The sequence below is a fragment of the Aquarana catesbeiana genome, linkage group LG13, assembly GCF_042186555.1.
Source record: "Aquarana catesbeiana isolate 2022-GZ linkage group LG13, ASM4218655v1, whole genome shotgun sequence".
Taxonomy (NCBI): Eukaryota; Metazoa; Chordata; class Amphibia; order Anura; family Ranidae; genus Aquarana; species Aquarana catesbeiana.
In genome coordinates, this window is record NC_133336.1 from 44,389,562 (window position 1) to 44,415,531 (window position 25,970).

At 45.6% G+C, this 25,970-nt stretch overlaps 1 protein-coding gene across 1 annotated transcript in view; it reads left to right on the forward strand.

Moving 5' to 3' along the window:
• Positions 1-21,245, forward strand: part of HHIPL1 (HHIP like 1) — a 55,924-nt gene extending 34,679 nt beyond the window's left edge. Inside the window, exons 8-9 of the mRNA XM_073609898.1 lie at positions 10,292-10,374; positions 15,493-21,245. Of these exons, the coding sequence (XP_073465999.1) occupies positions 10,292-10,374; positions 15,493-16,115 (706 nt within the window). The 3' untranslated portion in view covers positions 16,116-21,245. The remainder of the gene's footprint in view (positions 1-10,291; positions 10,375-15,492) is intronic.
• Positions 21,246-25,970: the final 4,725 nt, after the last annotated feature.

Below are 25,970 nucleotides of genomic sequence, written 5' to 3' on the forward strand. Positions count from 1 at the left end.
CTTGGATATAAGTATACATCATCCAGGGTAGCTATCCAGTTAAAACGAGAGCCACTGGGTACTGTAGGTCTAGATAACTGGTAAGTCTAACAGGTCTCTAGATGAGAACACTGGCTGCAGGAGAAAGCACATAAGGGGAGAGATGGCAGAGTGAGAACGCACACCTCGGAGCTTTGTGCGGGGAAGCCCTGAGAAAGACCAGCAAACCGTGCCAGTGAGAGCCAGACTTCATGCCAGGGGACCGCGGACACCCGCTGGACTTGGGGGGTCAGAAAGGATCCAAAATAACCCACTACTTCCTTAGGCAGCACGCAGCCTCTTCCCCCGCCGCGCCGGCCAAGATGGCGCCGCCGCGTGTGCCTCTGACGAGCGCCGCCGTCTCATCCAAGAAGGGCACCCAGCCGGGACTCACTGCTGGGGGAGATCGAGCCACCTCGGATGACAGGTCAGCCTCCCCCATACTGTCCCCTGTGATCCCCATTACTGACATTCCACCCAGCTGCAGTCACACAAGGGAGCCAGGTGACGCTGTGGAGGGCTCTCTTAAAGACATTGTGTCCGGCCTACCTACAAGGCAGGACCTGCAGGAAATGGCGGCAACCATAGTAAATGCTCTGTCCAGGGAACTGCATGATTTGCGCCAACAGGTGGACACGGTGGAAGAGAGGGTCACTGTGCTGGAGACCTCTGCATCCACCTCTGATGGCCGCATTGCTGCCATAGAACAGGAGCAGCGTGGCTTTCGCCGCCATCTTGTTGACATTCAACTGAAGCTAGACGACGGCGAGAACAGGAGCAGACGCAATAACCTGCGCCTTCGTGGCATCCCTGAAGCCACCATGGGCCCGGACCTACACGCAACTGTGGCAGCTATCCTGAACCAGGTACTCGGAAAACCGCCTGCTGCAGAGCTAGAACTGGACAGGGTCCACCGTATCCCAGGACCCAGGACACCCCCTGCTGATCCCCAGGATCCTGATGCCATGGACCTTCCACGAGATGTCCTTTGCAGAGTGCACTTTTTTACCATTAAAGAGGAGATCATGCGCTTGGCATGGGAACGTGGCCCAATTGACTTTGATGGAGCTTTGATCAGACTCTACCCGGACGTCTCCAGGCAGACAAGAGCAATGCGAGGCCTTTTGAGACCTCTGCTGGAGGTAATCCGGTCGGCGGAGGCGACGTATCGCTGGGGTCACCCCTTCCATCTCATCGTGCGGAGGCGAGGAGCAGAATTCTACCTACGCTCACCGGACCAACTCCCAGACCTGTTCAGCTTCCTAGCCAAGCCGGCTGTAAGTGTCCCCAACTGGTTTGACTACCTGCTATCCTTGGAGGCCCTGGGCCCACCTCTGCCCAGGCCACAACGAGTCCGTAGACCGCGCTCGCGTGCCACTAGCCGAGAGACTGTCAGACCTCACCCGAGGTCTTCCGAAGCTTAACCTCCCATCTCATCCCAAGGACTGGTAAGACAAGATGAACGTTCACACTACATCACCTCCCCGGGTGCACCAAGAACTCTAGTTCCAAACCTACAGGAGGCCGGGGAAACCGTCTCGTTAGACAACACCCCAGGCCTGAGTTGACTGCCATACATAACACACTCTCAGGACTTGTGTCCCCAAGATGTGCCTTTGAACCCCTATGGGAAACAACAGTTTGTCGACTGACTCTTGCTAGCCAGCTCGGGGAGGTGATGGGTCAATTCAGCCTACTAGTAATCCGGGCCTGTTTGTCTGCACGCCGCTGCTCCCATACGGACCCACCACTGGTGGCCGGCTGGGGGAGGCGGATGGAATGGGGGGGGGGCGGCAATCGGGCTGTTAATCCTGACACATTGAGATATTAATCTTTAGTCAGGTTGGTTCCACAACCTTAGATATTAGCCCTGGAGGCCCGGTCGGTCTCACAGCGGTCCCCCCCCCCCCAATAGTTTACTGGTTCATTGGTTCGTTGGAAGTGCTGTCAGCCACCCGGGGTTCCCCTAGGACCCTTTCCACCCCTTAGCTCCCTCTGGGAGGATAGGCAGGTAGCTACGCAGTGGGAGGGGGAGGAGGGGGTAGCTTTATGGTTTCATGGTTTAGAAATGTACAATAACCCTGGGGATATGACAATTGCAGGCAACATGCTTTACCTGTTATGCTCTGTTATGACTCTTAGAACGGTTTATTTCACTATGTTCTCATCTTATTATTTTACATTTATAATATTGGGTTTGAATCTGCCCCTCAGGGCACACTTCGGTACTCCTTGATATAAAGGTACAGGACTCTTGGATCTGCGCTGCGGGCTGTACCGTAGGGCGCCATTGCGGACCATGCCGGCAGTATCATGTGATTGCACAGGTGATGGGGCCCGGTGTGGCGTCCGCGGTCCCCCCGGAGACGCAGTCACTAAGGGGTTGTGGCGGAGGGTGCCTGGCGGCACCGCTGTAGGTGCCCTCCAGTAAAAGTTATGTTTAGCCTTGTTTAGCTGTGTTAGTTCTCGTATTAGCAATAACATGACTCTCAGAGGCGCTATCCCCCCACATCTCCGCATTATATGTTTACTCAAACTTCTGCCTAAATTCTACTTATTCTCGAGTAGATCTCGACGCACCTTCCACCCCCACATTAGGGCGGACCCCTGATTGGACACTTTGAGTGTGCAACAGGGGCCCATAGTTAGTCTACGACAGGAATCGTTCACCCTTCTCACCCCTTCCCCCTTCCCCTCCCCCTTCTTCACCTTACTGCTCCCCTCTAGCTGTTCTGCTCTCCTCTCTCTCTGGCCTCTGCCTGAAGGGGGTTCTCTTTGTGGGAGTTTCCCAAACATATACTGCCAACCATTTCCCTGCCAGAAGACACGATGGGTCACCTTAAGATCACCTCACTAAACGTGCGGGGCCTCAATATACCGGAAAAACGCTCGCAGCTACTGGCTGACCTGCGTAGGGGCAAAACACATGTAGCTTTTCTGCAGGAGACGCACTTCCGTGCAGGTTCTATACCTAGGCTGACTAATGGGGCCTTTCCTGTAGCATACCATAGTGTCTCTCCGATTTCCAAGTCAAAAGGGGTCAGCATCATCCTGGCTGGGTCGGTTCCTTGGGTATTTGAGGCACAGCGGACAGACGAGCAGGGCCGTTTTCTTCTTCTAAAGGGAAGGGTGTCTGATGTGCAGGTCACATTCGCAAATGTTTATTTCCCCAATGTGAATCACCCTCAGTTTCTGCGCAGGCTACTCTCTGAGCTCTTGGAGTTCTCAGAGGGGATGCTGATCTTTGGCGGAGACCTTAATTTTGCCATGAACCCGGCATTAGACGTCTCACGAGGAGCCTCACACATGTCCTACTCTCGGTTGAGGCGCCTCAAGACGGACCTTCACACCTTACACCTAGTCGACCCGTGGAGGTTGCTTCACAACCAAGACAGAGATTATACATTCTTTTCCCAGGTGCACCACACCTACTCACGGTTAGACTATTTGTTGCTGTCACATAAGGATCTTGACAAGGTGGTCTCAACGTCCATAGATGTCATATCCTTCTCTGACCATGCACCGGTCCATCTGACTCTTCAATTGGGATCAATGAATAGGTCTCCCCCATCCTGGCGACTGAATGAAGCACTGCTTCAATCAGAGGAAACCCGCGCGGAGATACTGAACGCTTTACGGGAGTACTTCGCGGTCAATGAGGGGTCGGTCCCCAACCCCCTTGTGGTCTGGGAAGCTCACAAGATGGTTGTGAGAGGTGCACTGATCAAAATAGGAACCCGCCTCAAGCGAGATAGACTGAAACGTACAAAGGAACTCCTAGCATCAATTCGCAAACTAGAGAGAATACATAAAGCTATCCGGGATCTACAGAAGGCCGTGAGGAACTCTGTACTCTGTTGTTCCATAAGACCAAACAAAAACTGGCGTGGGCGCGACGTACCATGTTTGAGTTCTCGAACAAACCTGGATCGCTCCTGGCCAGAGCCCTGCAGGGCCCTCGCACGAAAACATATATCCCACACATACAGTCATCCTCGGGGCGGAAGCTAAATACCTCCTCAGATATAGCAGATATAGCTCCTTCTATACCGGCCTCTATAATTTAGAAAGAACGGAACCTAGGGACTCCCCTTTGGAGGGCAGGCAGTCCCCCCAAATGTATGTAGCTGCCTCAGGCATGCCATCATTACCAGATGAAGTGAGGGAGGAACTGGAGGAACCCCTGACGGTTGAAGAACTGGGCGTGGCTCTGGCCTCCTCGAAACCGAAAAAGGCCCCTGGCCCTGATGGTTTAACCCCGGTGTATTACAAAACTTTCTTTGATATACTGTCGAAACCCTTGGTCTCTGCCCTTAACGCCCTCACGGAAGGGAATGCCTTCCCAATAGACACCCTAAGGGCGTATATCTCCCTTATTCCGAAAGAGGGTAAAGACCCATCACTTTGTGGGAGCTATCGTCCAATTGCACTCCTGAATTCGGACCTCAAACTTTTTGCCAAGATTTTAGCTAATAGGCTGCTCCCCCACATACCAAATCTGATCCACAGAGACCAGGCAGGCTTTGTGCCGCTACGTGAACCTAGAGACAACACGATTCGAGTCATTAATCTGATACATGCGGCAAAGACCACCAAAGAGGCCCTTCTCCTGCTGTCAACCGACGCGGAGAAGGCCTTCGACCGCGTTAACTGGTCCTTTATCCAGGCAACTCTAGAGCACATAGGTCTTCACTCATCCATGTTACAATGGATACTCTCCTTGTATACCCGCCCCACTGCGTCGGTTAGGGTCAACGAGACGAGATCAAACTTCTTTGATATCCGAAATGGTACCCGACAGGGTTGCCCCCTCTCCCCTCTGATCTTTATCCTGTCCCTGGAACCCTTGCTGTGCACAATAAGGGCGAACTCTGACATTGAAGGCTACCCGAAACCCTCAGGTTCCCATAAGGTGGCCGCCTTTGCGGACGACCTTATTTTCTTTCTAACGGAACCACTCTCTTCTCTCCCCAACCTGATACAATCCTTTCAAGAATACGGTACTCTCTCCTCGTTTCAGATCAATTTAACCAAATCCTCCATCCTCAACATAACGGTAGACACAGGAACTGCCCAACGTATACGCTCGACCTTTCAACTAAAATGGGCAACCAAGCTCATACGTTACTTGGGAGTTGACATTACGTCCGACCCAGCGGAATTATACTCGGCCAATTTTGACCCATCACTTATACGCCTTAAAACTGACCTACTACACTGGCATTCCCTGACGCTGACATGGTTTGGCAGATGCAGTGCCCTGAAGATGACTCTGTTGCCAAGGGTGCTGTACCTGCTTCAGGCACTCCCCATCCGACTGCCTCCAGCGTTCTTCAAACGAATCGACTCCATGTTCCGGGCGTTTGTCTGGTCCCACCGCAAACCACGAGTACGACTCCAGCTTCTCCATTTGGCGAAAAGTAGGGGTGGGGTGGGCTTGCCGGACATTAAGGCCTATTACAGAGCAGTCCACCTAACTAGGTTGGTGGACTGGCACTGCCATGCGGAGGCGAAACACTGGGTCGCGATGGAGGAGGAGGACTCCGGGGGGTTTGGCCAGGAGCTGCCCCTGGATTACAACACCACTACCCAAAGATATCATTGAACACCCCACTCTTGGCAGTACTTTAACGGTGACCAGAGACGCATTTCGGCGCTCATCTGTATCCCCACAGCCGTCCCCCATGGTGCCGATTCTGGGTAATCCGGAGTTCCTACCTGGTTTGCAGAGCCCCCAATTTAAGCGACTCGCAATAAGCACCAGGCTGTGCTTACATGATTTCATGGAACCCAATGGCCAACTTTCCCTAAATGTCGGGACGTTAGTGACAGACCCCCCCCTAGATTTCTGGAGCAGCTTACAGCTGCGGAATTTTCTACGCAGTTATCTACGGAAACCAGGCGTTACCCGCAAACTAACTGAACTTGAGCTCATTTGCCATCGTGGGGAACCGATACGACATTGCCTTTCACTGATATACTCATCGCTAACCCAACCAGAGGAAGGATACGTACCCCCGTTTCTCACTAAATGGGAGGAGGAACTGGGAATCCAATTCACCGAGGTACAGAGACAAAAAATTCTCTATTTTGCCCAGAAATCCTCCATTGCGACTAGGGTGCAAGAAACTTGTTATAAAATCACGACACGCTGGTACAGGGTCCCTACCATTCTACATCGCTTCTTCCCTCAGGTGCCCAGCCTCTGCTGGCGCTGTGGTGCTGAGGAGGGGACGATGTTGCACACCTTCTGGTCATGTTCCAAACTTGCTCCTTTCTGGATAGAGGTGGCCCGCACGATCGGACACCTCACAGGTGTCTCCCTAGAGGGGAACCCTGCAGCCTGTCTGTTCCATCTGTCAGAACGACCCATCAAAAAATATAAGACCTCTCTCACCATCCAACTCCTGAATGCCGCAAAGGCATGCATTCCCCTGTGCTGGAAATCGGAGAGACCACCGACGAAATCCCTGTGGTTTACGAAAGTAAATGAATTAAGGGACATGGAAGACCTTACGGCTACCCTACACAATAGGGAGGAGACCTTCAGGGAAACATGGAGACCCTGGCAGCACTTTATATACACGGAAACATATCTTCAGGAAATGGCGCAATCCAGTTAACTGAATGAACCGGATATACACCTCAGGCAGGGGTCAATACACCTCATATCTCATATTTCATATTCTCCTACTTCCTGCACTCTTTCTCTCTAATATCTTAACCTCCCGCTTCCAATACCCTTCCTGTTTCCTCTCCCCTCCTTGCCTCCCCCCCCCCCCCCCCCCCTTATCCCGGTCATATTTCTTAATTTCCCTCGGGGGTTTTAGTCTCTCTATAACGCATTCTCATACATGGGTTTCCCTATGGCCAGATACAAAGAAAATCCTAAAACCATCTACCTTCTCATGTGGTCCCATGTCTGGGCTTCATAGCCATTCAGCTCCCTACCCTATTATTTCTATTATTTTTATGAGAAAACATTATCTATCACTGAGTGATGCAATCTAACACTTAAGGGAGTCAGTACCGAATCAAGCAACGAAGATGCTAGAGCACCTCCGAGGTCCCATACTTTGGCAGTAGTGTTGTGCCGGGGTATAATCCCCACAAACTGTGACTGTGGTGCAAATGTCAGTTATCATATATCTTGACCCTATTGTTTCTGTTATCTTTGATTACAAACTTACTCCTGTATTCTGTATGCTTGGTTCTGACACTGTTATATAAATCAGTATGTAACTGGTTGTACCCACTCAGTATGAAAATAAAAGAATTTAAAAAAAAAAAAGAAAGCACATAAGGGTGGCCTTGTGAGCAAACAGTTGCAGAGTATGGGGAGGAAGCGAAAGGGAGTAGGTAGAATAAGTAACAAGGGGTCCGGAACATACTGGAGGGGGATGCTTTCACAATGGTGACTTACCATATGCGTACTTCTGCCCGTGCATCAGCCCAGCGTGGAGGGGTATTGCTGCTCGTCTAGCAGTCCATGAGGACTGCTATAAGAGCTCCCCAACCCCGTGGGCATCAATGTACGCGGCCGAAGGCGCCGTTTGACGTCATGGGGTCAGTTACATTGACCAGTATATTGCAATTTGGTGAGATCCCTATATAGTATGCAGTGTGGTGTTTTCTAATTTTCTGGGATGTTTTCTGGGATGTTTTCCTTTTCCCCTCCTTTCTTTTCTCCTCCAATTCTTTTCCCCCCCATCCCCCCTCTTTTCTCTCCCCCCTTCCCCCTCCCCCTCCTTCCTTTTTCCCCTCCCCCCCTTCCCCCCCTCTCCCCCTCCCTTCTCTTCCCCCCCTCTTTTTTCCCCCTCTTCCCCCTTCCCCCCTTCCCCCCCCTCTTTTTTCCCCCTCTCCCCCCTTCCCCCCCCTTTCCTTTTTCCCCCTCTCCCCCCATCCCCTCTCAACCCCCATACCTTTCCCTCTGTCTTTTTTCTCCCTTCTTCTCTCGCTAACCTTTTCCTTATTCTAAACCACACATGCACCCTTAATCGATTTCTCATCACTATAATCTTCCACCCATTAGTACCTTTATTTTCTTTGATAAATAATTAATAAATATTTACAATTCATACCTAATATATTTATTCTAAACTAGAGACGTTTTTTTGCACTCCCCCTTGTCTGCCGGGGGGGGGGGTGGATTTGTGGGATTCTGCTGTTAGCCGTGCCTGGTCCATTTGGGTGGGAAGATCTTTCCTTATGTTACCTTTGCCATGCCTTGCAATTGTTTGTTTTCCTGTATATTTCTTAATATATTGTTTTCCTATAGACCTCTCATCCTCCTGAAGAAGCGGTTATACCGCAAAACCGGTAGAGGAATATTTATACCCCACCCTAACAGAAACTGTACCGGGGAATCCTGCTATTAGTTAGTTCTGTGTGGTGTATACTATACTATTTTTTATCATTTGTTTTTGTATACATTTTTGTGTTTTTAAGATACTGTTTGTACATTGTTACAGAATAAAATTTTGTATTTTATTAATCAAATCTTGTGGTTATATCAGTAGCGAGAAAGTCCATTTAATTCCCCCTGGGTGTCTATATGCATGGGTTACCTTTGGCAACTACCCCCACATCTTCACCCTCCCCAATCACATACGTCAACCTGGATGATGGTACTCCTTTACTGTTATTAACTAAATGTTATGTGAGGCTATACTCAATGTCTGAACTCCTCATTGGCTCACTGGCTGTGATTGACAGCAGCAGGGGCCAATGAGGAGAGAGAAACCAGGGAGAGACGCTGCTCTCATGCACATCACTGGATTGAGATGGGACTCCTGCCCTTAGAACCACTTTAAGGTTCAACTGCCATGACTTGGCCATCTCCAATTCCTTTCAAAGTGGGTCTGTAGGACACCCGGCTTGGCAATATCAACCCTTACTAAAAGGGAGCAATGTTTTTCAGCATTCCTTACTCTAACCAAGTCCTAATTTACATTGGGGGCATTCATTTTGGAGAAGATGGGTGGTAAAAGGGCTGGACTACTTGCTGATAGACAAGCCTATAGCACTATTGTTCTTGTAGACACAGCAAACATGATGGTGACAATGCCACCTTGATTTCTGAATCATCGGGTGAACATTTTAACAGTAATAATGGAAGAGATGACAAGGATACAGATCTGGCAGGATTACTGGTTAATTTACAGGTAGTGATGTCCTAAGCCATGGGAAGCTGTCACAGGATTGCAGGCCGCTGGCCCAATAAGCTGCAGCCCTCCTACTGCCCAGTATAACAAAGAGTGGGAATGCTGGTGATATCAATGACCTAATATGGTCACCTGGACGTATTCAGTCAATTACATTGTCCAGTTATGGCCATGGGGCCATATTAGGTTAACGAAGTTACCAGATTCCCTGCTCCTTTGTTACATGTGGCTGCAGGGTGGGGAATTTTCTGGCTGTAGCTGATTTGGCTGGTTACCTGCTATCATGTGAGAGCTTCCCATGGGTTAGCTTATCACCACGTCTGGTCACCCCGCTTAGCTGGACCATGCCAAAAAAAAGAGCAGGGGCTCCCAATTCCAAAACTACCAATAATTGTAAAATGAAGAGAGCCGGCGCCACTCTCTAAAAATCCAATGCATATATTGCTTTATTGTTCTGGACATTCAAACATGAATCCCCATCTGGGATCTTTTTTCTTTGATGCGTTTCAACCAAAATGGGTCTAAATCGTAGAGACTTTACAATTACACCCGATTTTGGGTAAAACATGGCAAAGGAGGTCTTGGTGGGATTGATGCTTGCCTATCCGAAACTATAAATGGACACTTGCATCGGATTTTAACAGTGCTGTCGGCTGTCTTTCTTTTTTAGCAATGAAAACCTCATCACCCCCTGCCCTATCCAAAACGTAAAAAAAAAAAAAAAAAAAATGGCTTTAGGATAGTTTTAACAGTTGCAGCACATTATTTGTAAGCTGCAACGTCCAAATATAGCCAGCCGGTCACAGTGTGCGTGTGCTAATGTTTATTCTGATGATGTGCAGACCGGATTCTGGCTCTAAAATCTCCAGCAGATGTGTTGGGTCACACTCAACTTCACAAATCTCTTTTTTGCTATTACACTCAGGGAGCCCAGTTCTTAGATGGGGCATGGAAATTGCATATAATTTGTTCATGTTCTGTAATTATGAACAGGCATTACTTAAATCGCTCTCGTATCCAGTCACTCAGAACACTGCTCTTTACAAACGGCATCCCAAATGCTTCATTTTTATTATTCCAGACTTTAATGACTGTGTTTGTCTCCACAGGAGGGCCCCGCCTGGTAAATGCCGTTATCATCCCTTACTGGTCAAGACGAAAAGTGCCATTGTGCCGTTTGTGCCAAAAGAAAGTAAGTTAGGATTTTCTTATGAGGTCTTATTGTGTGAAAAAATGACTATGGGGTTGATTGACTAAAACTGGAGAGTGCAGAATCTGGTGCAGCTGTGTATGGTAGCCAATCAGCTTCTAGCTTCAACTTGTTCAGTTAAGCTTTGCCAATAAAACCTGGAAGCTGATTGGTTTCTTTACACAGCTGCACCAGATTCTGTGTGCACCAGTTTTAGTAAATTTCTCATTATGGTTAACTAAAAATGTACTTTACAAGTGTATACATTCCTGATATTCCCCAATGTATAGCAATAGTATATCATTTTCAAAAAGCTCCACCTATTGTCACTAAAAACACATACTTGAGCTCCAATCAGTGACGTTGCCTAGGCTGAGATGAGCCCATCAATCAAAAAGTGTTCTATGCATAGAGGACAGGTGGATGAATAAAAGATCCGCCTCCTCCATTCACAGAGCACACTTTATTGATTGAAGCCTTAGTACAGCCTCTATGAATGGAGGATGGGGGGGGGGGGGGGGCGAAAAGTCAGGCATAGTCAGGACTTGACGAATGCGCTTCACAGGGACAGCACCCTCAAAAGTTCACCACCGTGGGTGTATGAACACCCTGAAACTGAAGATTTCAACTAAGGGTATTTGCACACGGTACTGATGAAAAAAGTGAGGTTGGGCTGTAGGGCGAATGCGTAAAAAAATCTTCTATCTTTCCCTGGGGTGTGGTGTACACGTACTTGCATATTTGCATGTACACGCATGTAAGGGGTAGGAGGGTGATGATAGACCTTTCCTCCACATTTTCCCGATGTCCCTACTCCCTAACTCAGGCTTTGTGCTGCCCTGGCATACCTTGGTTGCTGTCTGCAAGAGGACTACAGGTCTCAGCAGCCCTGTGCATGTTGGCAGGCTCTTCTCTGCAGGCAATCTCCAGTGATGACAGCTGGATGAGAAGGTAACTAAAAGGAGAGATGAGATTTTATGTGACAAGTGCAGAAAGTTCTCTGCCCACTTCTGACAGCTGACAAAAAAAAAAAAAAAAATCTAGGCAGCCTGCCAAGTTTATGACAACATGAGAGGTAAAGAGAAACCTTGTAAATTTTTCATTCTTACATCAAAGGAATGAACTTCGGTCTGTAAATTAGGTCAGTTTACAATATTTTATGTCACACTGTATTTGCGCAGCGGTCTTTCAAATGCATTTTTTTGGGAAAAATACACTTTAATGAATAAAAAAAAAAAACTAAACAGCAAAGTTAGCCCAATTTTTTTTAATACAATGTGAAAGATGATGTTACGCTGCGAGAATCGTGATCTTTATTCTAAGCAAAAGCATTGTGATGCTCATTTTAGCCAGAATCGTGCAGCTCTAACATAATGATTTTTATCGGTTCAGAAATATATTAAAGCGGAGTTCCACCCAAAAATGGAACTTACGCTTATCCGGTTCCCCCCCACTCCGGTGTCACATTTGGCACATTTCAGTGGGGAGCAGATACCTGTCTAATACAGGTATTTGCTCTCACTTCCAGCGATGGATTGCTGCAGGTTCCGCCGCGATCTACGCCATGTCTGGCCCCTCCTCTGCCCCCCCCCACTGTCTTCTGGGAGACACACGGGTCCCAGAAGACAGCAGGGACCAGTGAGGACAAGTACCAGGCTGTGAAGCCGCAAGGCTTCCCTTCCTAATTCCCTTAGGCCCCTTTCACACTGGGGCGGTGGGGGTGTCGGCGGTAAAACGGCACTATTTTTAGCACTGCTTTACCGTCGTTTTTGCGGTGGTATTCGGCCGCTAGCAGTGTGGTTTTAACCCCCGCTGGCGGCCGAAAAAGGGTTAAAACCGCTCGCATAGCGCCGCTACAGCCGCGGTATAGCCGCACTGCCCCATTGATTTCAATGGGCAGGAGCGGTGAAGGAGCATACACCGCTTCTTCACCGCTCCAAAGATGCTGTTTGCAGGAGTTTTTTTTCTCTCCTGCCAGCGCACCGCTTCAGTGTGAAAGCCCTCGGGCTTTCACACTGGGGAAACAGCAGCGGCAGTTTTAGGTCGGTTTGCAGGCGCTATTTTTAGTGCAATAACGCCTACAAACCGCCCCAGTGTGAAAGGGGCCTTACTGAAGATGCCGGCGCCTCCACCCGAGAGCTGAGGGACAGATCGGCTTCGGGTGAGGACATTGCAGACGCCCAGGGACAGGTAAATGTCCTAATATTAAAAGTCAGCAGCTGCAGTATTTGTACCTGCTGACTTTAATTTTTTTTTTTTTTTCAGCGGAACTCCACTTTAACCTGTAGATTTTTGTTCATTTGGCAAACATTTCAGACCTTTTCCTTTGATTTTTTTCGGTCTCTAAGCTCTAAGATCCCTTTCACACTGACACTGAAGGCAGTTTTTAGGCATTTTAGCACTAGAAATAGTGCCTGTAAAGCGCCTGAAAACTGCCTCCCGAGTGTGAAAGCCCGAGTGCTTCTACACTGGAGCGGTGCGCTTGCGGGGCGGGAAAAAAAGTCCTGCAAGCCGCATCTTTGGGGCAGTGTAGGAGCACTCTATACAGCGCTCCTACACTACCCCTGCCCATTGGAATGGATGGCCAGCGCTTCCGAAGTGCCTGAAAAGCGCTTTGGAAGCGCCGCAACACGGGTGGTTTTAACCCTTTCTTCGGTCGCTAGTGAGGGTTAAAAGCACCCTGCTAGCGACCGAAAAGCGCTGCTAAAATGACAGTAAAGCGCCGCTAAAACGAGCAGTGCTTTACCACCAAACTAGGGGTTGCTACAGTGTAAAAGTAGCCTAATTTTCAATTAACACCCATTAACGAAAACGAATGAAAGTTCGATTTTCCTAGTATATGGCCGCCATAAGACAGCAGCCACCAGCACAAGCGACACTTCTCATTGAATGCAACTACCATCAGTGTCTGTGCTGATTTAAAAAAAAAACTATTTTTAAAGTTAGACTTTAAATTTAGATTCAACTACATCAGCATCATTTTGAGCTGCTTTTTCCTGCCTGAAGTGAAAGGCGTTCAGAGGAAAAATTCAAACACCCGGTGTGCAAGGGCCCTTAGAATTACGTTCAATCGTCTAAGTTATCCTTTTAGTTTCCTTTTATTGAATGTTATGTGAAGCAATTTGTATTCGGCAGAACAGTGGACATTTGCAGGGGGGACGGCCTGCTGATCCAGTGACCATAGGCGTATCTAGGTCAGCGCCGCACAGAAAATAGTTCTCGGGATGTGTTTGTTGTCTAGGCAACAAAGATCTCTTGTTCATTGAATTGTCTTTATGCAAGTAATCTACATGTACAACGACCCTGCAGTGTGCAGAAAGAGAGAGAGAGGAACTTCAGGCATTCTGCAATATTACAGATCTTCTAGGATTCAGAAATACCTATTTACAAAATGAGGGCCATTCATATGCGTATTTTCTGCACAAACGCAGGTTCTTGCTGGCAAACCTGACTTTAGATCTTGCATACAATACACGGCTAAAGTATATAGCTAATCATTAAAAATGGATTGTTTTCAGCCTCTTGTAATCCTCTACACAGCAACACTCTGACTGGGAAAAGGTGGGGCAGCAGTTTGAGCCAATCAGACTCTATCACTTAAAGTGTTACTAGACCCACAACAGTAAAATCAGTCTGTGTATGCAGTAAAGCATACTTGTTATACTCACTGTGGAATCTAAGGGGTTAATCCTCTGCGTTGTGTAAAAAGGCTGTTTGAGCCTGTCTTCTCTGATTCTCCCTTTCTTGCTTTGTCTCCAAAACATGTCTGGATAAGACAGAGTTAATGGAGGCACTCTGCACATGCTCAGTTTGGTGTGTATTGATAGAGAGTTTTTTTTTTTCTTGGGAGCGTGCATGTGATCAGCACAGGGCCAATCAGCACTGTCCAGACAGAGGCTCAGGGGTCCTGCATCCTAAAAGGACAGCCAGTGCAAACTATTGTATGAATACAGTATGAATAGAAGTCGCAAGACTGCTATATACTGCTGATGAAAAAAAGGTATTTAGCAGGTTATATTTACAAAAATGTTTGCATTTCCATGTTCTGTGTACTGTACTGGGAGACCAGATATAGTGAATGCAGGGTCCTGGGTTTAGTAACACTTCAACGCGATAGTAAAGTCTGCTTTTTTATTTATACCGTTTGCACCGTTCAGGAGAGATTTACTTTAGTAGCAGCTGGGGATGTCACCAGCGCATGCGCACTGCTATCTCAATGGACAGCATGCCATCTATTGAGAGAGCTGTGCCGCGGCCGTGACTCCAATGCACATGCGCAGTGGTGACTTCATCGTGTCTCAGTCATTCAAACAGCTGGAACCTGCGAACCCGGAAGGAAGACCTGCTGAAGGTGGAAGCCCCATGGGTGAAGATGAAAGCCCCACCTCAGCCCTGATGCAAGCAGTGGGCTGGCTCCTGGGAAGAGTTGTGTTAATATTAAAGTGCCTTGATAGGTGGGCGGGTGTCAATCTGGAGGAGTGGGCATTCCTAGGCAGGCTTGATTTACACGGCAATGCCCAAATGTGATGCTGAGCCTCCATGATTGAAAAGACTAAAATTAATGAAAAGGGTGGGCCAGGGAAAGTCAGGCTGGGTTGGAAAAGGCTAGATGATGCTGGGCATCTGTCATCCAGAAAATGAGTTGGACTCTATCTGCTGTAGTTCCAATGCAGACTGTAAGAAGCTCACAGTGTGCAGTGGAATAAGAGTAAGCAATTTCAGTATAGAAGAGGAGCCTGTACAACTGTGCAAGACTGAAAAGAAAGCTGGAGGTCTGCCTTAGGTAGATCATCAGTCATTTTTAACCCTAATCTTCCCCAAGGCATTTGGTCTGAATGCCTTGAAATCCCACAGCAGCATTTCTCTGGTCAAAGTAAGTATTTTAGGTCTATTGCTACTGTTTTAAGTTTAAGACAGCATTATGGTGTGGAGATAAAGGTATTTTTGACTTCTGAGGCACAAGCACTACAAGTTGTAGTGATTGTTCAGTAACAATGCCATTATTTACAAGCTGTCAAACACAAAATACATATATAAAGCGCAAACCAAATACATAAAAATGAAAATGTAAAACTGTATTCAATCCAATATGTCATTTTTTTCACTTTTATTCATTTGCAGAATTAATCATAAAAACCACCCCAACTAAGAAACCAAAGGTCAAACCCACATCAAGAACAACAGGAAGGGCCAAAGCCACTGCACAGCCACCACCTAACGCAACGCCTGATTGGGTGGAACAACTATTAAAGCTCATGCAAGGTGAAAAAATTCCAACCACCGTCAGACCAACCACAACCAAGCCACCTAAACCAAAGAAAGGCGGTAAGAGCAACGAGAAGAGAGGTCAAAGAAAGAAAACAAAAGCAAATACCGGGGCAGACTCTAGGCCAAGATCTGTGGAAATACATAGCGGGTCAGTGCGCTTGGCTAATGGTAATAAACCTGACCGAGGGAGGGTGGAGATCTTCGTCAATGGACAGTGGGGTACGGTGTGTGATGACTTGTGGAACAGCAAATCAGCAGCTGTCGTGTGCCGACAGTTGGGATTCCCTCATGTTGTAAAGGCTGCCAAACAAGCAGAGTTCGGAGAAGGAAAGAACCTTCCCATCCTTCTTGATGATGTGGAGTGCACGGGCAAGGAGAAGACTTTGCTTGACTGTAAGCACAAGGAGATTGGAAAACACAACTGTGGCCACCAAGAAGATGCTGGAGTCATATGTAGCCACGTGGAAGAGGCCTAAAACTAAATGTTTTTTATCGAATCATGAGTACCTCACCTGAAAGCGCAACTCAGATGTTCCTTAAAGTCCAAAGCCTGCACCACAGTCCTTTCCTAACAGAAATATTTTTGTTCTTCACTAAAGTGTATCTAAAGCTTTTTTTTAAATTTTGGATAGAGTCGGGATTAATTAGAACCTATGTTGGGTCTAAATGCTGTCCATGTCCCACTAGGGAGCTTTACTCTCTCTATTTGTCCTGGTGTCTATGAAGTTGTTTAGGTGGTAACCCTCAATTTTGAGAGATCCCCTTCACATCATATCGAGTCTACAATATAGTAAATTAGGGGAAATCTCTCCATTGGGACACAGTTGGCAAAATAATACCCAAGGGGTTTTACTTAACCACTTCCATACCGAGCCAATTCTGGCACTCCTCTCCTACATGTAAAAATCATATTTTTTGCTAGAAAACCCCCCAAACATTATATATGTTTTTTTAGCAGAGACCCTAGGGGAAAAAATGGGGGTCGTTGCAAATTTTTATGTCATTCGGTATTTGCCCAGCAAGTTTTCAAACATTTTTTTATGGAAAAAAAACAGTTTCATGAATGAAAAAAAAGTTAGCCCAATGTTTTTGTATAATGTGAAAGATGATGTTACGCAGAGTAAACAGATACCTAACATTTCACGCTTTAAAATTGCTGACACTCGTGGAATGGCGCCAAACTTCAGTACTTAAAAATATCCATAGGCATCGCTTTAAAATTTAACAGGCTACCTGTTTACAGTTAAAGGGGAGTTCTTGGCATAGAATTGTTGCTCTTGCTCTAATGTTCACGGCGATACCTCACCGTGAACATGTAAATTTTTACACTTTCCCTTTAATTTAATTTTATATTTTTATCACTTTTATGCCTAATACAAGGAATTTAAGCACCCTTTGTAATAGGAATAGGTCATGACAGGTCCTCGTTACAGCAAGATCTGGGGTCTATAAGTCCCCAGATCTGGCCTCTAGCCTGGAAAGACTGAAATGCAAAAAATAAAAAAAAGCGATTTTAGCCTTTCCAGCCGAATACACAGCAGTATTTACACCTGCCGGGGCGGGACGAGACAACATAACCCCGCGCCCAGTCTTCGAAGGTCATAGAGACTGCCGGGGACCATCTGTTCCGCATATTCTCTATGGTGAACTTCTGCCACCAGCGTATTCCTTCTATGGCTCGACAATCACAGGGGCGAGCCAGTAGAAGCACCGGAGGGCAGCGAGGGGGGGGGGGAGGAGTCCCCTCCCACCACCTGTAAAAACAATCAAGCGGCTGAACAGCCGCTATGATTGTTTCCGGTACTGGGTATTGCCAGGGGAAAAGAATGATATCTGAATGATGCCTGTAGCTGCAGGCATCATTCATATATCCCCACCCAAATCCCAAGATCATATGACTTACTGCAGTTTGGAAGTTGTTAAAAATTGGCATTAACCAATATAACATTGTTCCTAGAATTTTTGCATCCACTGGCATACCATGTTCAGGGCTAAATGTATAATATTAGCCCCCCTTCCCCCTTAGGCCTTATTGTTTTATGCTAGAGTGGAATTTGCCTATTCTGTGTCAGTAGAATGTCCCCATAGAAGAGTAGGATAAAAGGTCACCATACTGTGCTAGCAGTTCACCTCCAATCAGAAAGACCTTGAGTGGGTGAACATCAAAGTACACTGTACACTATTCCACCAAGGAATCTCCACAAGGACCCAGTTAGATGGCGCTGGCAGGCAGTTGGAAGTCCAGAACCTGTTATTGTTAATGAAAATATGTAAATTACAGCAGCATGATTTGTGGAGGACCAAGTGCCACCCCTGGCAGTTTTGTATCTCTATCTAACAGCTCCTGAGGCCTGAGCAGGAATCCAGCCCTGAACATGCTAATAACAGCAACGCAAGCATACGATACACAGAATATAACTGTCCAAGGTCACCAGGAGGTTATTGCAGTCAGGAGGTTGTGTAAGGAAAGGACTGGAATTTGATGGGGTTACTCCACATCTAGAGGTGTTTTGGGTAGACCTGGGCAGAGACGAGTGGGGTCACGTTTGGCTTTTGTCTCAAAATTTCATGAAGAAATGTCAGCAATGTGTTATTTTTGTATATAGCTATACATTAATCTTTGTTATCAAGATTGTAAATAGTTGTTAGGTTCTTAGGTTTTATGATTGTTTAAATTCAATGTATCAATCACCTACAAACATTGGAGAAAGTCATTTTGTCAGTTAGCTATTTATTCAACAGAGACCAGTGACATCACTAGGAAAGGAGTCTTTTCATTCACTAGAGACCAGTGACATCACCGAGTATGTAGTCTATCCACTCACCAAAGACCAATGACATCACCGAGTATGTAGTCTATCCACTCACCAAAGACCAATGACATCACCGAGTATGTAGTCTATCCACTCACCAAAGACCAATGACATCACCGAGTATGTAGTCTATCCACTCACCAAAGACCAATGACATCACCGAGTATGTAGTCTATCCACTCACCAAAGACCAATGACATCACCGAGTATGTAGTCTATCCACTCACCAAAGACCAATGACATCACCGAGTATGTAGTTTATCCACTCACCAAAGACCAATGACATCACCGAGTATGTAGTCTATCCACTCACCAAAGACCAATGACATCACTGAGTATGTAGTCTATCCACTCACCAAAGACCAATGACATCACCGAGTATGTAGTCTATCCACTCACCAAAGACCAATGACATTACTCAAAATGCAGCCTGTCTTTTCACTAGAGACTAGTGACATCACTGACAAAGCAGTCTACCCATTCACCAGAAATTGGTGACATCACTTAGAATGCAACCTACCCACTCACTAAAGACCAGAGACATTATAACATACTGTTGCGAAAACAAGATGGCTCTGCAGTGTCTTTTGCACAATTTTGTCACTGTGTAGTTGTGCCAAACTATAAAGAATTCTAGACTAGACTGAAAGGAAGTTTTTTTTCAAAGACAATTGACAGTTTCCGGGTGATAGTTTCAGGTGCGTTCAATTATTTGACAAATTTTGCATTCCCCAATAAAATTTGTAAATAAACCATTAACCTCGCTGAGAACGCATTCTATCCATTCACTAGAGCAGTGTTTCTCAAGCTTTTTTCAGTCAAGGCACCCTTTAAAATGATGGACAATCTCGAAGGCACCCTCCACAATTATGGGCAGTCTTGAGACACCCCATTCTAAAATGTACAAACTGTTCTAATCAAAGTGGATTTGATTTAAATCAAGCTCCTTCTCTGACCCGCTGTTGACTCACCGACAGTCCCATTCATTTTAATGGGACGGCTGGTGATGCGGCAGTGACACAACAAGGTGAGGGACGTGGCGGCAGCAGGTGAATGGATGCCCGCTAACAGGCGCTGCCATGATGGATCTGAAATGACAGGTGCTCTTTAAATGTAAGGACTTATTCTTGCTGGTAGTTAGAATCTTTAATATTTGCAAACAAAATGAAGGTTTCCTATTTAGAATAATAAGCTGTCATGTTAGTAAACAGCGATATCAGAACCGATTCAATCATACAGTTTGTAGTGTACAAAGATTTGCAAAACAATGGGATAAAGGAATATTCCTGAACCTGTTTTATCTCATGGTTACTGAGAAATTGTGTGAATGCATCAATGTAGTGCATGTTATCCCAGCTTGCAAAGCTTGGATTCATTGAATGAGTTTACCAAAAATTTAAATATTGCAGAATATACAGCCTCGTGCTACAAAACTAAACTCCATTTCATTCTGAATAAACTAAATTACGAATGTATCCCAAACAGAAAACTATCTTTAGATAGATTTTTACTCTAAAAGCATTTTATTAAAATAAATTTGATTAAAAATGAAAAAAAATCCATTTAAATCAAAAGAATCAGATTTAAATGAAAAAAATCAAATTTTTTTTTTTTTTTTAAATCGTTAATTTTTATCCACTCTGATTATAATAGTTTTACATCATGCAGCAACATCAATACACGTAGGACATCCAACGTTAGAGGTGATGTAGTCTTTCAGAGCAAATACACGTTTGCAAACTGGTACTGACTAGTATTCCAATGTTTCTCTTCTCCTTCAGTCTTTCTCCATCACTCAACTAATAAGACCCCAAAGCTGATGGAGGGATGCAAGGGAGGGTCAAACAAGGATGATATGCAGACAGCTGACATCCTCCTTATCAACTGACGATGTAATTGGTCATTAGGAGGTTGGCAGATGGAAGGTTGTAATAGTGTACAATGAAAACCTGTGACTTTATGTAACTAAAAGGCAGGTTTTATCCACACGCTGGCTTGTATACAATTTTGGGGTAATTTTTTGCCAAGGCACCCCTGAGCAAACCGCAAAGTACCCTGATTGAAAAAGGCTGCACTGGAGAGGAGTAACTGAGAATGCAGTCTTTTCCTTTCTGAAAACCTGGTAACATTACTGGAAACGCAGGCCACTAATTCTCAAAAGACCAGTGACATCACTGAGAATGCAGCCTATCCATTCACTAGAGACCGGTGACATCACTGAGAATGCAACCTATCCATTTATTATAGACCGGTGACATCACTGAGAATGCAACCTATCCATTTATTATAGACCGGTGACATCACTGAGAATGCAACCTATCCATTTATTATAGACCGGTGACATCACTGAGAATGCAACCTATCCATTTATTATAGACCAGTGACATCACTGAGAATGCAGCCTATCCATTCACTAGAAACCGGTGACATCACTGAGAATGCACCCTATCCATTCACTAGAGTTCAGTAACATTACTGAGATTGCAGCCTATCCACTCACTATAGACTGAGAATGCAGCCTATTAATCCCCTAGAGACCGATGACATCACTCAGAATGCAGCCTATCAATTTACTTGAGACCAATAACATCAATGCAGACTTCCCATTAGCTAGAGATTGGCACAAAGCCATGTTACAAAAAGACCAATTGCAGTGTATGTAGGTGATTCGTCCACATTACCATAGAAAATAATCTTTTACATATTATTACAAACAAACTTGAATATTTTGTTTTCATAAAAAAAAAAATTATTTTTGTATTTTTTCTTTTTAATTAAATTGATGTAAATCGGTTTATGTCCTGCTTAACCAAGTGAAAATGTTGTAAAGGTAACATTGTGTATAGACTGGGTCTGGGGGTTTTCCCAGGGTTCAAAATAGTTGATTAGATTGCAATAGGATTTTGATAATTTCTTACTTTATCTCATATTTTTTGTTCTATTTTTAAAGCTAAATATTTTACAACTTTTGCAGAAGTATAAAGCGAATAATGCTGTGAACAACCATGTAGAATGGAAGGAATGCATAGTGATTAACTACCCACCAGTTCATTAGTGCTACAGCCCCGAGTTGGCTTTGGTCTCCTTTGAGAGCTTTTGTCATCCTCTTGGTTGACGGTGCTGGTTCCAGGTTCTGCATCTTATCCTTACTCTGCTCCCTTATATGCCTTCTTTGGATTGCAGTTTAGATTTTCCATATTGGCATCCTCTGGGATCTGTATAGGATAGTCAGGTGATCTTCACCTGCCTACCCGAGCCTGCCTTAAGTGGAAGCCTATTTTAAAAAAGGCAGAGATTCCAACATGACTTTATACAAACCCACCCCAATAAATGTTTGGACTGGAGCCCAACTTTAATATGGCCCAAGAGAGTAGTGCTATGGGTGCCCCACAGCTACATGTCCCAGAACTACTTGACCTGGCATTCCTTGCACTAATAAATTGGTGGGTAGTTAATCACCATGCCACACATGTCAATATGGTCATACAATGTCATTTTCAGGTGTACTTGGAAGATCATCACATGAAATGTATGCAATTTGGGACTGACCCGCTGGGGAAGGGTAGGATCCTCCAGTGGGCCCCTGCTCCCTACAAATACAGTACATTACTGCCATAGATCCTGGCCTTTGCCCATCCACCCTATGATGTTTCAGAGCGGTATTGATGTCACTGGCGGTCAGGTGCTCGTTTTAGTACTAGCATTGGGCTGCTGCAGCCACATATATCGTTAAATGAAGAAGCTCTCCAACCTAACCTCTTTCCCTGCCTAATGAAATCGCCAGCTGCAGCAAGTAGGAATCTAAAACTCATGCATTCATGATAATGTAGGATTTAGGGTTGATCTAAGGTGTGAAGGTGCAGGAATTGGGGCTGAATTCTGAAGTCTGAAGGTGCAGGAATTAGAGTTGTAAAGGTGCAGGAATTGAGGTGATCTGACGTGTGAGAGACCAGGAATTGGGACTGATCTGAGGTGTGAAATTGCAGGAATTGGGACTGATCTGAGGTGTGAAATTGCAGGAATTGGGACTGATCTGAGATGTAAAGGTGTGGGAATTGGGGCTCATCTGAGGTGTGAAGGTGTAGGAATTGGGTCTGATCTGAGGTCTAAAGGTGCAGGAATTGGGGCTGATCTGAGGTGTGAAGGTGTAGGAATTTAGACTGATCTGAGGTGTGAAGGTCCAGGAATTGTTACTGATCTGAGGTGTGAAGGTGCAAGAATTGGGACAATCTGAGCTGTGAAAGTGCAGGAATTGGGGTGATCTGAGGTGTGAAGGTGCAGGAATTGGTGTGATCTGAGGGGTGAAGGTGCAGGAATTGGTGTGATCTGAGGTGTGAAGGTGCAGGAATTGGGGTGATCTGAGGTGTGAAGGTGCAGGAATTGGTGTGATCTGAGGTGTGAAGGTGCAGGAATTGGTGTGATCTGAGGTGTGAAGGTGCAGGAATTGGGGAGATCTGAGGTGTGAAGGTGCAGGAATTGGGTTGATCTGAGGTGTGAAGGTGCAGGAATTGGTGTGATCTGAGGTGTGAAGGTGCAGGAATTGGGGAGATCTGAGGTGTGAAGGTGCAGGAATTGGGTTGATCTGAGGTGTGAAGGTGCAGGAATTGGTGTGATCTGAGGTGTGAAGGTGCAGGAATTGGGGAGATCTGAGGTGTGAAGGTGCAGGTATTGGTGTGATCTGAGGGGTGAAGGTGCAGGAATTGGTGTGATCTGAGGGGTGAAGGTGCAGGAATTGGGGAGATCTGAGGGGTGAAGGTGCAGGAATTGGGGTGATCTGAGGTGAAGGTGAAGGATTTGGGACTGACCTTAGGTGAAGGTAAAGGATTTGGGACTGATCTGAGTTTTATGGTGCACTATTGTTCATTGGCATGCCTGTTGTCCAATGCTTGACACTTGTGGAAAAGATGTCTGAATTGTGCTTTAACTTCCCTCTTCTATACTGCAATAGAAACAATACGAACAGACCATTGTTTGCTCTGAGAATCTAGAATGCTTTTGCATTCAGATATACAGTACTGTCAGAAAGCCTGTAGTCTGGGGCCTCTCTGCAAGAATGCATAACCACCTCCTTGTTCTAGAACGGGAGGGGTGAAGCTTATTGTGCAGTGTGACTGGAAATATTACACATGCGGCGGCTCATGTGGCTCTAAGCCCGGTTTGTCTGTATGTACAAGTGTCATTACAACTCTATGAGAAGGAAAGTTCCTAGAAAGTCATCATGTGGCTGCCCAGCTGTCTGAGCTCGGCCTCTTTGCTGTTGCTGAGTCTGGCTCTTCTCTGTTTTCTGTTGGATACATATACTACATTCACCTGAAGTATGACCACATCCCTGGACCCCCCAGAGACAGCTAAGGGTTCCTCATCTTTGTATCAAGAAGGTTAAAGAATGGTTAACCTAAAAGAGAAGTATTATATTGTAGCTCACCAGCCTTTAGATGTATGGGCGCCCAGATCAGGAAATAAAAAGAAGTCACCATAATGGCACACGCAGACAGCAATAGCAAATGATTTAGTAGAGTGTAGAAGGGATAGCACCTCTGTCATGATTTTACTGATGTCTGTGTCCCCACCGAGAACATTCACTTCCTGGCAAGAGTCAAGGTAACAGATTTCACAACAGGAAATTTTATTAATTCTACTCAATAAGGACAGCAATAAAAACATTATAGAGACTCTAACCCTACACCCTGCTATCCAATACAGATACAAAAACAAAAGTTTTGGCTGGAACTGGACTGTACCGAAGAGGTCCTTTCTTTTTTGCTCCTTTTTGCAGAAGATCATTTTACAGTCTGCTTCCATATAAAGTTCTTATATAACATTGCCAATGAAGCTTTAGAAACAAGAACTTCTTGTTATGCCAGTCCGTGAGCCTAAAAGGCTTGTTGGCTTTGTCAGGAATTTGAATGACCAAGGTCATGCAACTTTAAAGCCCATCTCCGGGAATGATAAACATCATAGTTAAAGCAGTTATACATGACTGCTGAGGCGCAATGGGCTTAGGTCCCAATTAACATAACATAATGGGATCAAGTCCCCCACTACCCTTGCCCTATACCCCATTAAATAAGACACTTACAACCAGGTTGGAAAGGGCAAGGCCACAGCTTTATTAAATTCCAACACATAACATGTGAACATATTCAACCAGTGCCCATCACAGTCATACTGTGAGCACTTAACCAAAAGAGGGAAATGGGGCCTGTCCTTACCATAAGTGCTGGACAGACAGCCTACTTCCAATTTTCCATCAAGGGCATAGCCCATTACAGCAACTTTAACTGCTGGCAAGGTCAAGAAAACCGCAGCAAGCTGTGACATACCATAACATAGGAAAAAATGGGCGGGAGGGTGGGCAGCTCTTCCAAATGACTCTTCCAGAAGACCCAGAATTCCCTGAAGCACACGTTCCCCTTAGCTCAGGCCCATCCCATCCCCATGTTACAACCAATCTTTCTCCTTGTCATGCAGCTAGCCATGCCCCCATCAGTCAAGGCTCTCTTTCCCTAGGTGGCTCAAGGGGCCTTCATTCTTATGCCTCAAAAGCCACCTCCCATCAGGCATGCTGCCTTCTACACTCAGCAAATCTGCTCATTTAAATGCCAGGCCAAAAGAGGATACAAAGGATGAGAATGCCAAACGCTTACAGTAAGCCCAGTAGTAATTTCAGTCCTAAAAAGAAATCAGAAGGTTTATTCAACGCATTTCGGAAGCTCACAACACTCCTTTCATTAGGACTAAAAGACAAGATAACATAAGACTATCAAGACATAGATGCAGAAATATTGAATACAAAGCCAAATCAGAAGTTGTGATATACCTTGAAACTTATGGTCCCCATAAACTAAGTGAAAATCATTTGAAAATCCATCATTTGGATCATTCATTCATTTTTCGTCCAGTTAATGGGCACAAATAGAAAGGCTGGAAAACTTCTCCCGAACGAACGATAAATTAAAACATTAATCTACCGTATTTCTCGAACTTCATCTTCACCTTATTGTGTCCCTGTTTACACCGTGGGTGACTCCTCCTTTAATGCCTATATTGTCAGCTTCATTTATACTACAGTATGATGGCGCCTAAATGAAGTATCTTTTTTTTATTGAAGTATTTCAGAAAACTATACCAATTTTGGCCAGTAGATGGAGCTGACGATACAGGAATTAATCTCTCAAAAGCACAAGACATTTCAGTAAACTCTTGAAGTGATTGTAAACGATCACCTTGTAAAACATCCATTCAGTTTAAAATAGAAATTGAATGCAAAACATTTTTGTAAAAATATAAAAAAGACATTATCAATACCTTTTTTCCCATTTTTATAAGTGATCACATTCCCTCTGTTCTCAGCTGCATAATAGTTGGGGGGAGGCAGGGGCATCTTTAACACAGGGCAAAAGGGACGGCTGCCCCGGGCCCAGTCACCAGTCATTGTTGTGGGGCCCAAGGCAGCTTCCCCTTGAGCCTGCACTTCCCACAAATAGTTGATATGTGGATTCGGGGGGCCCCAAGAAA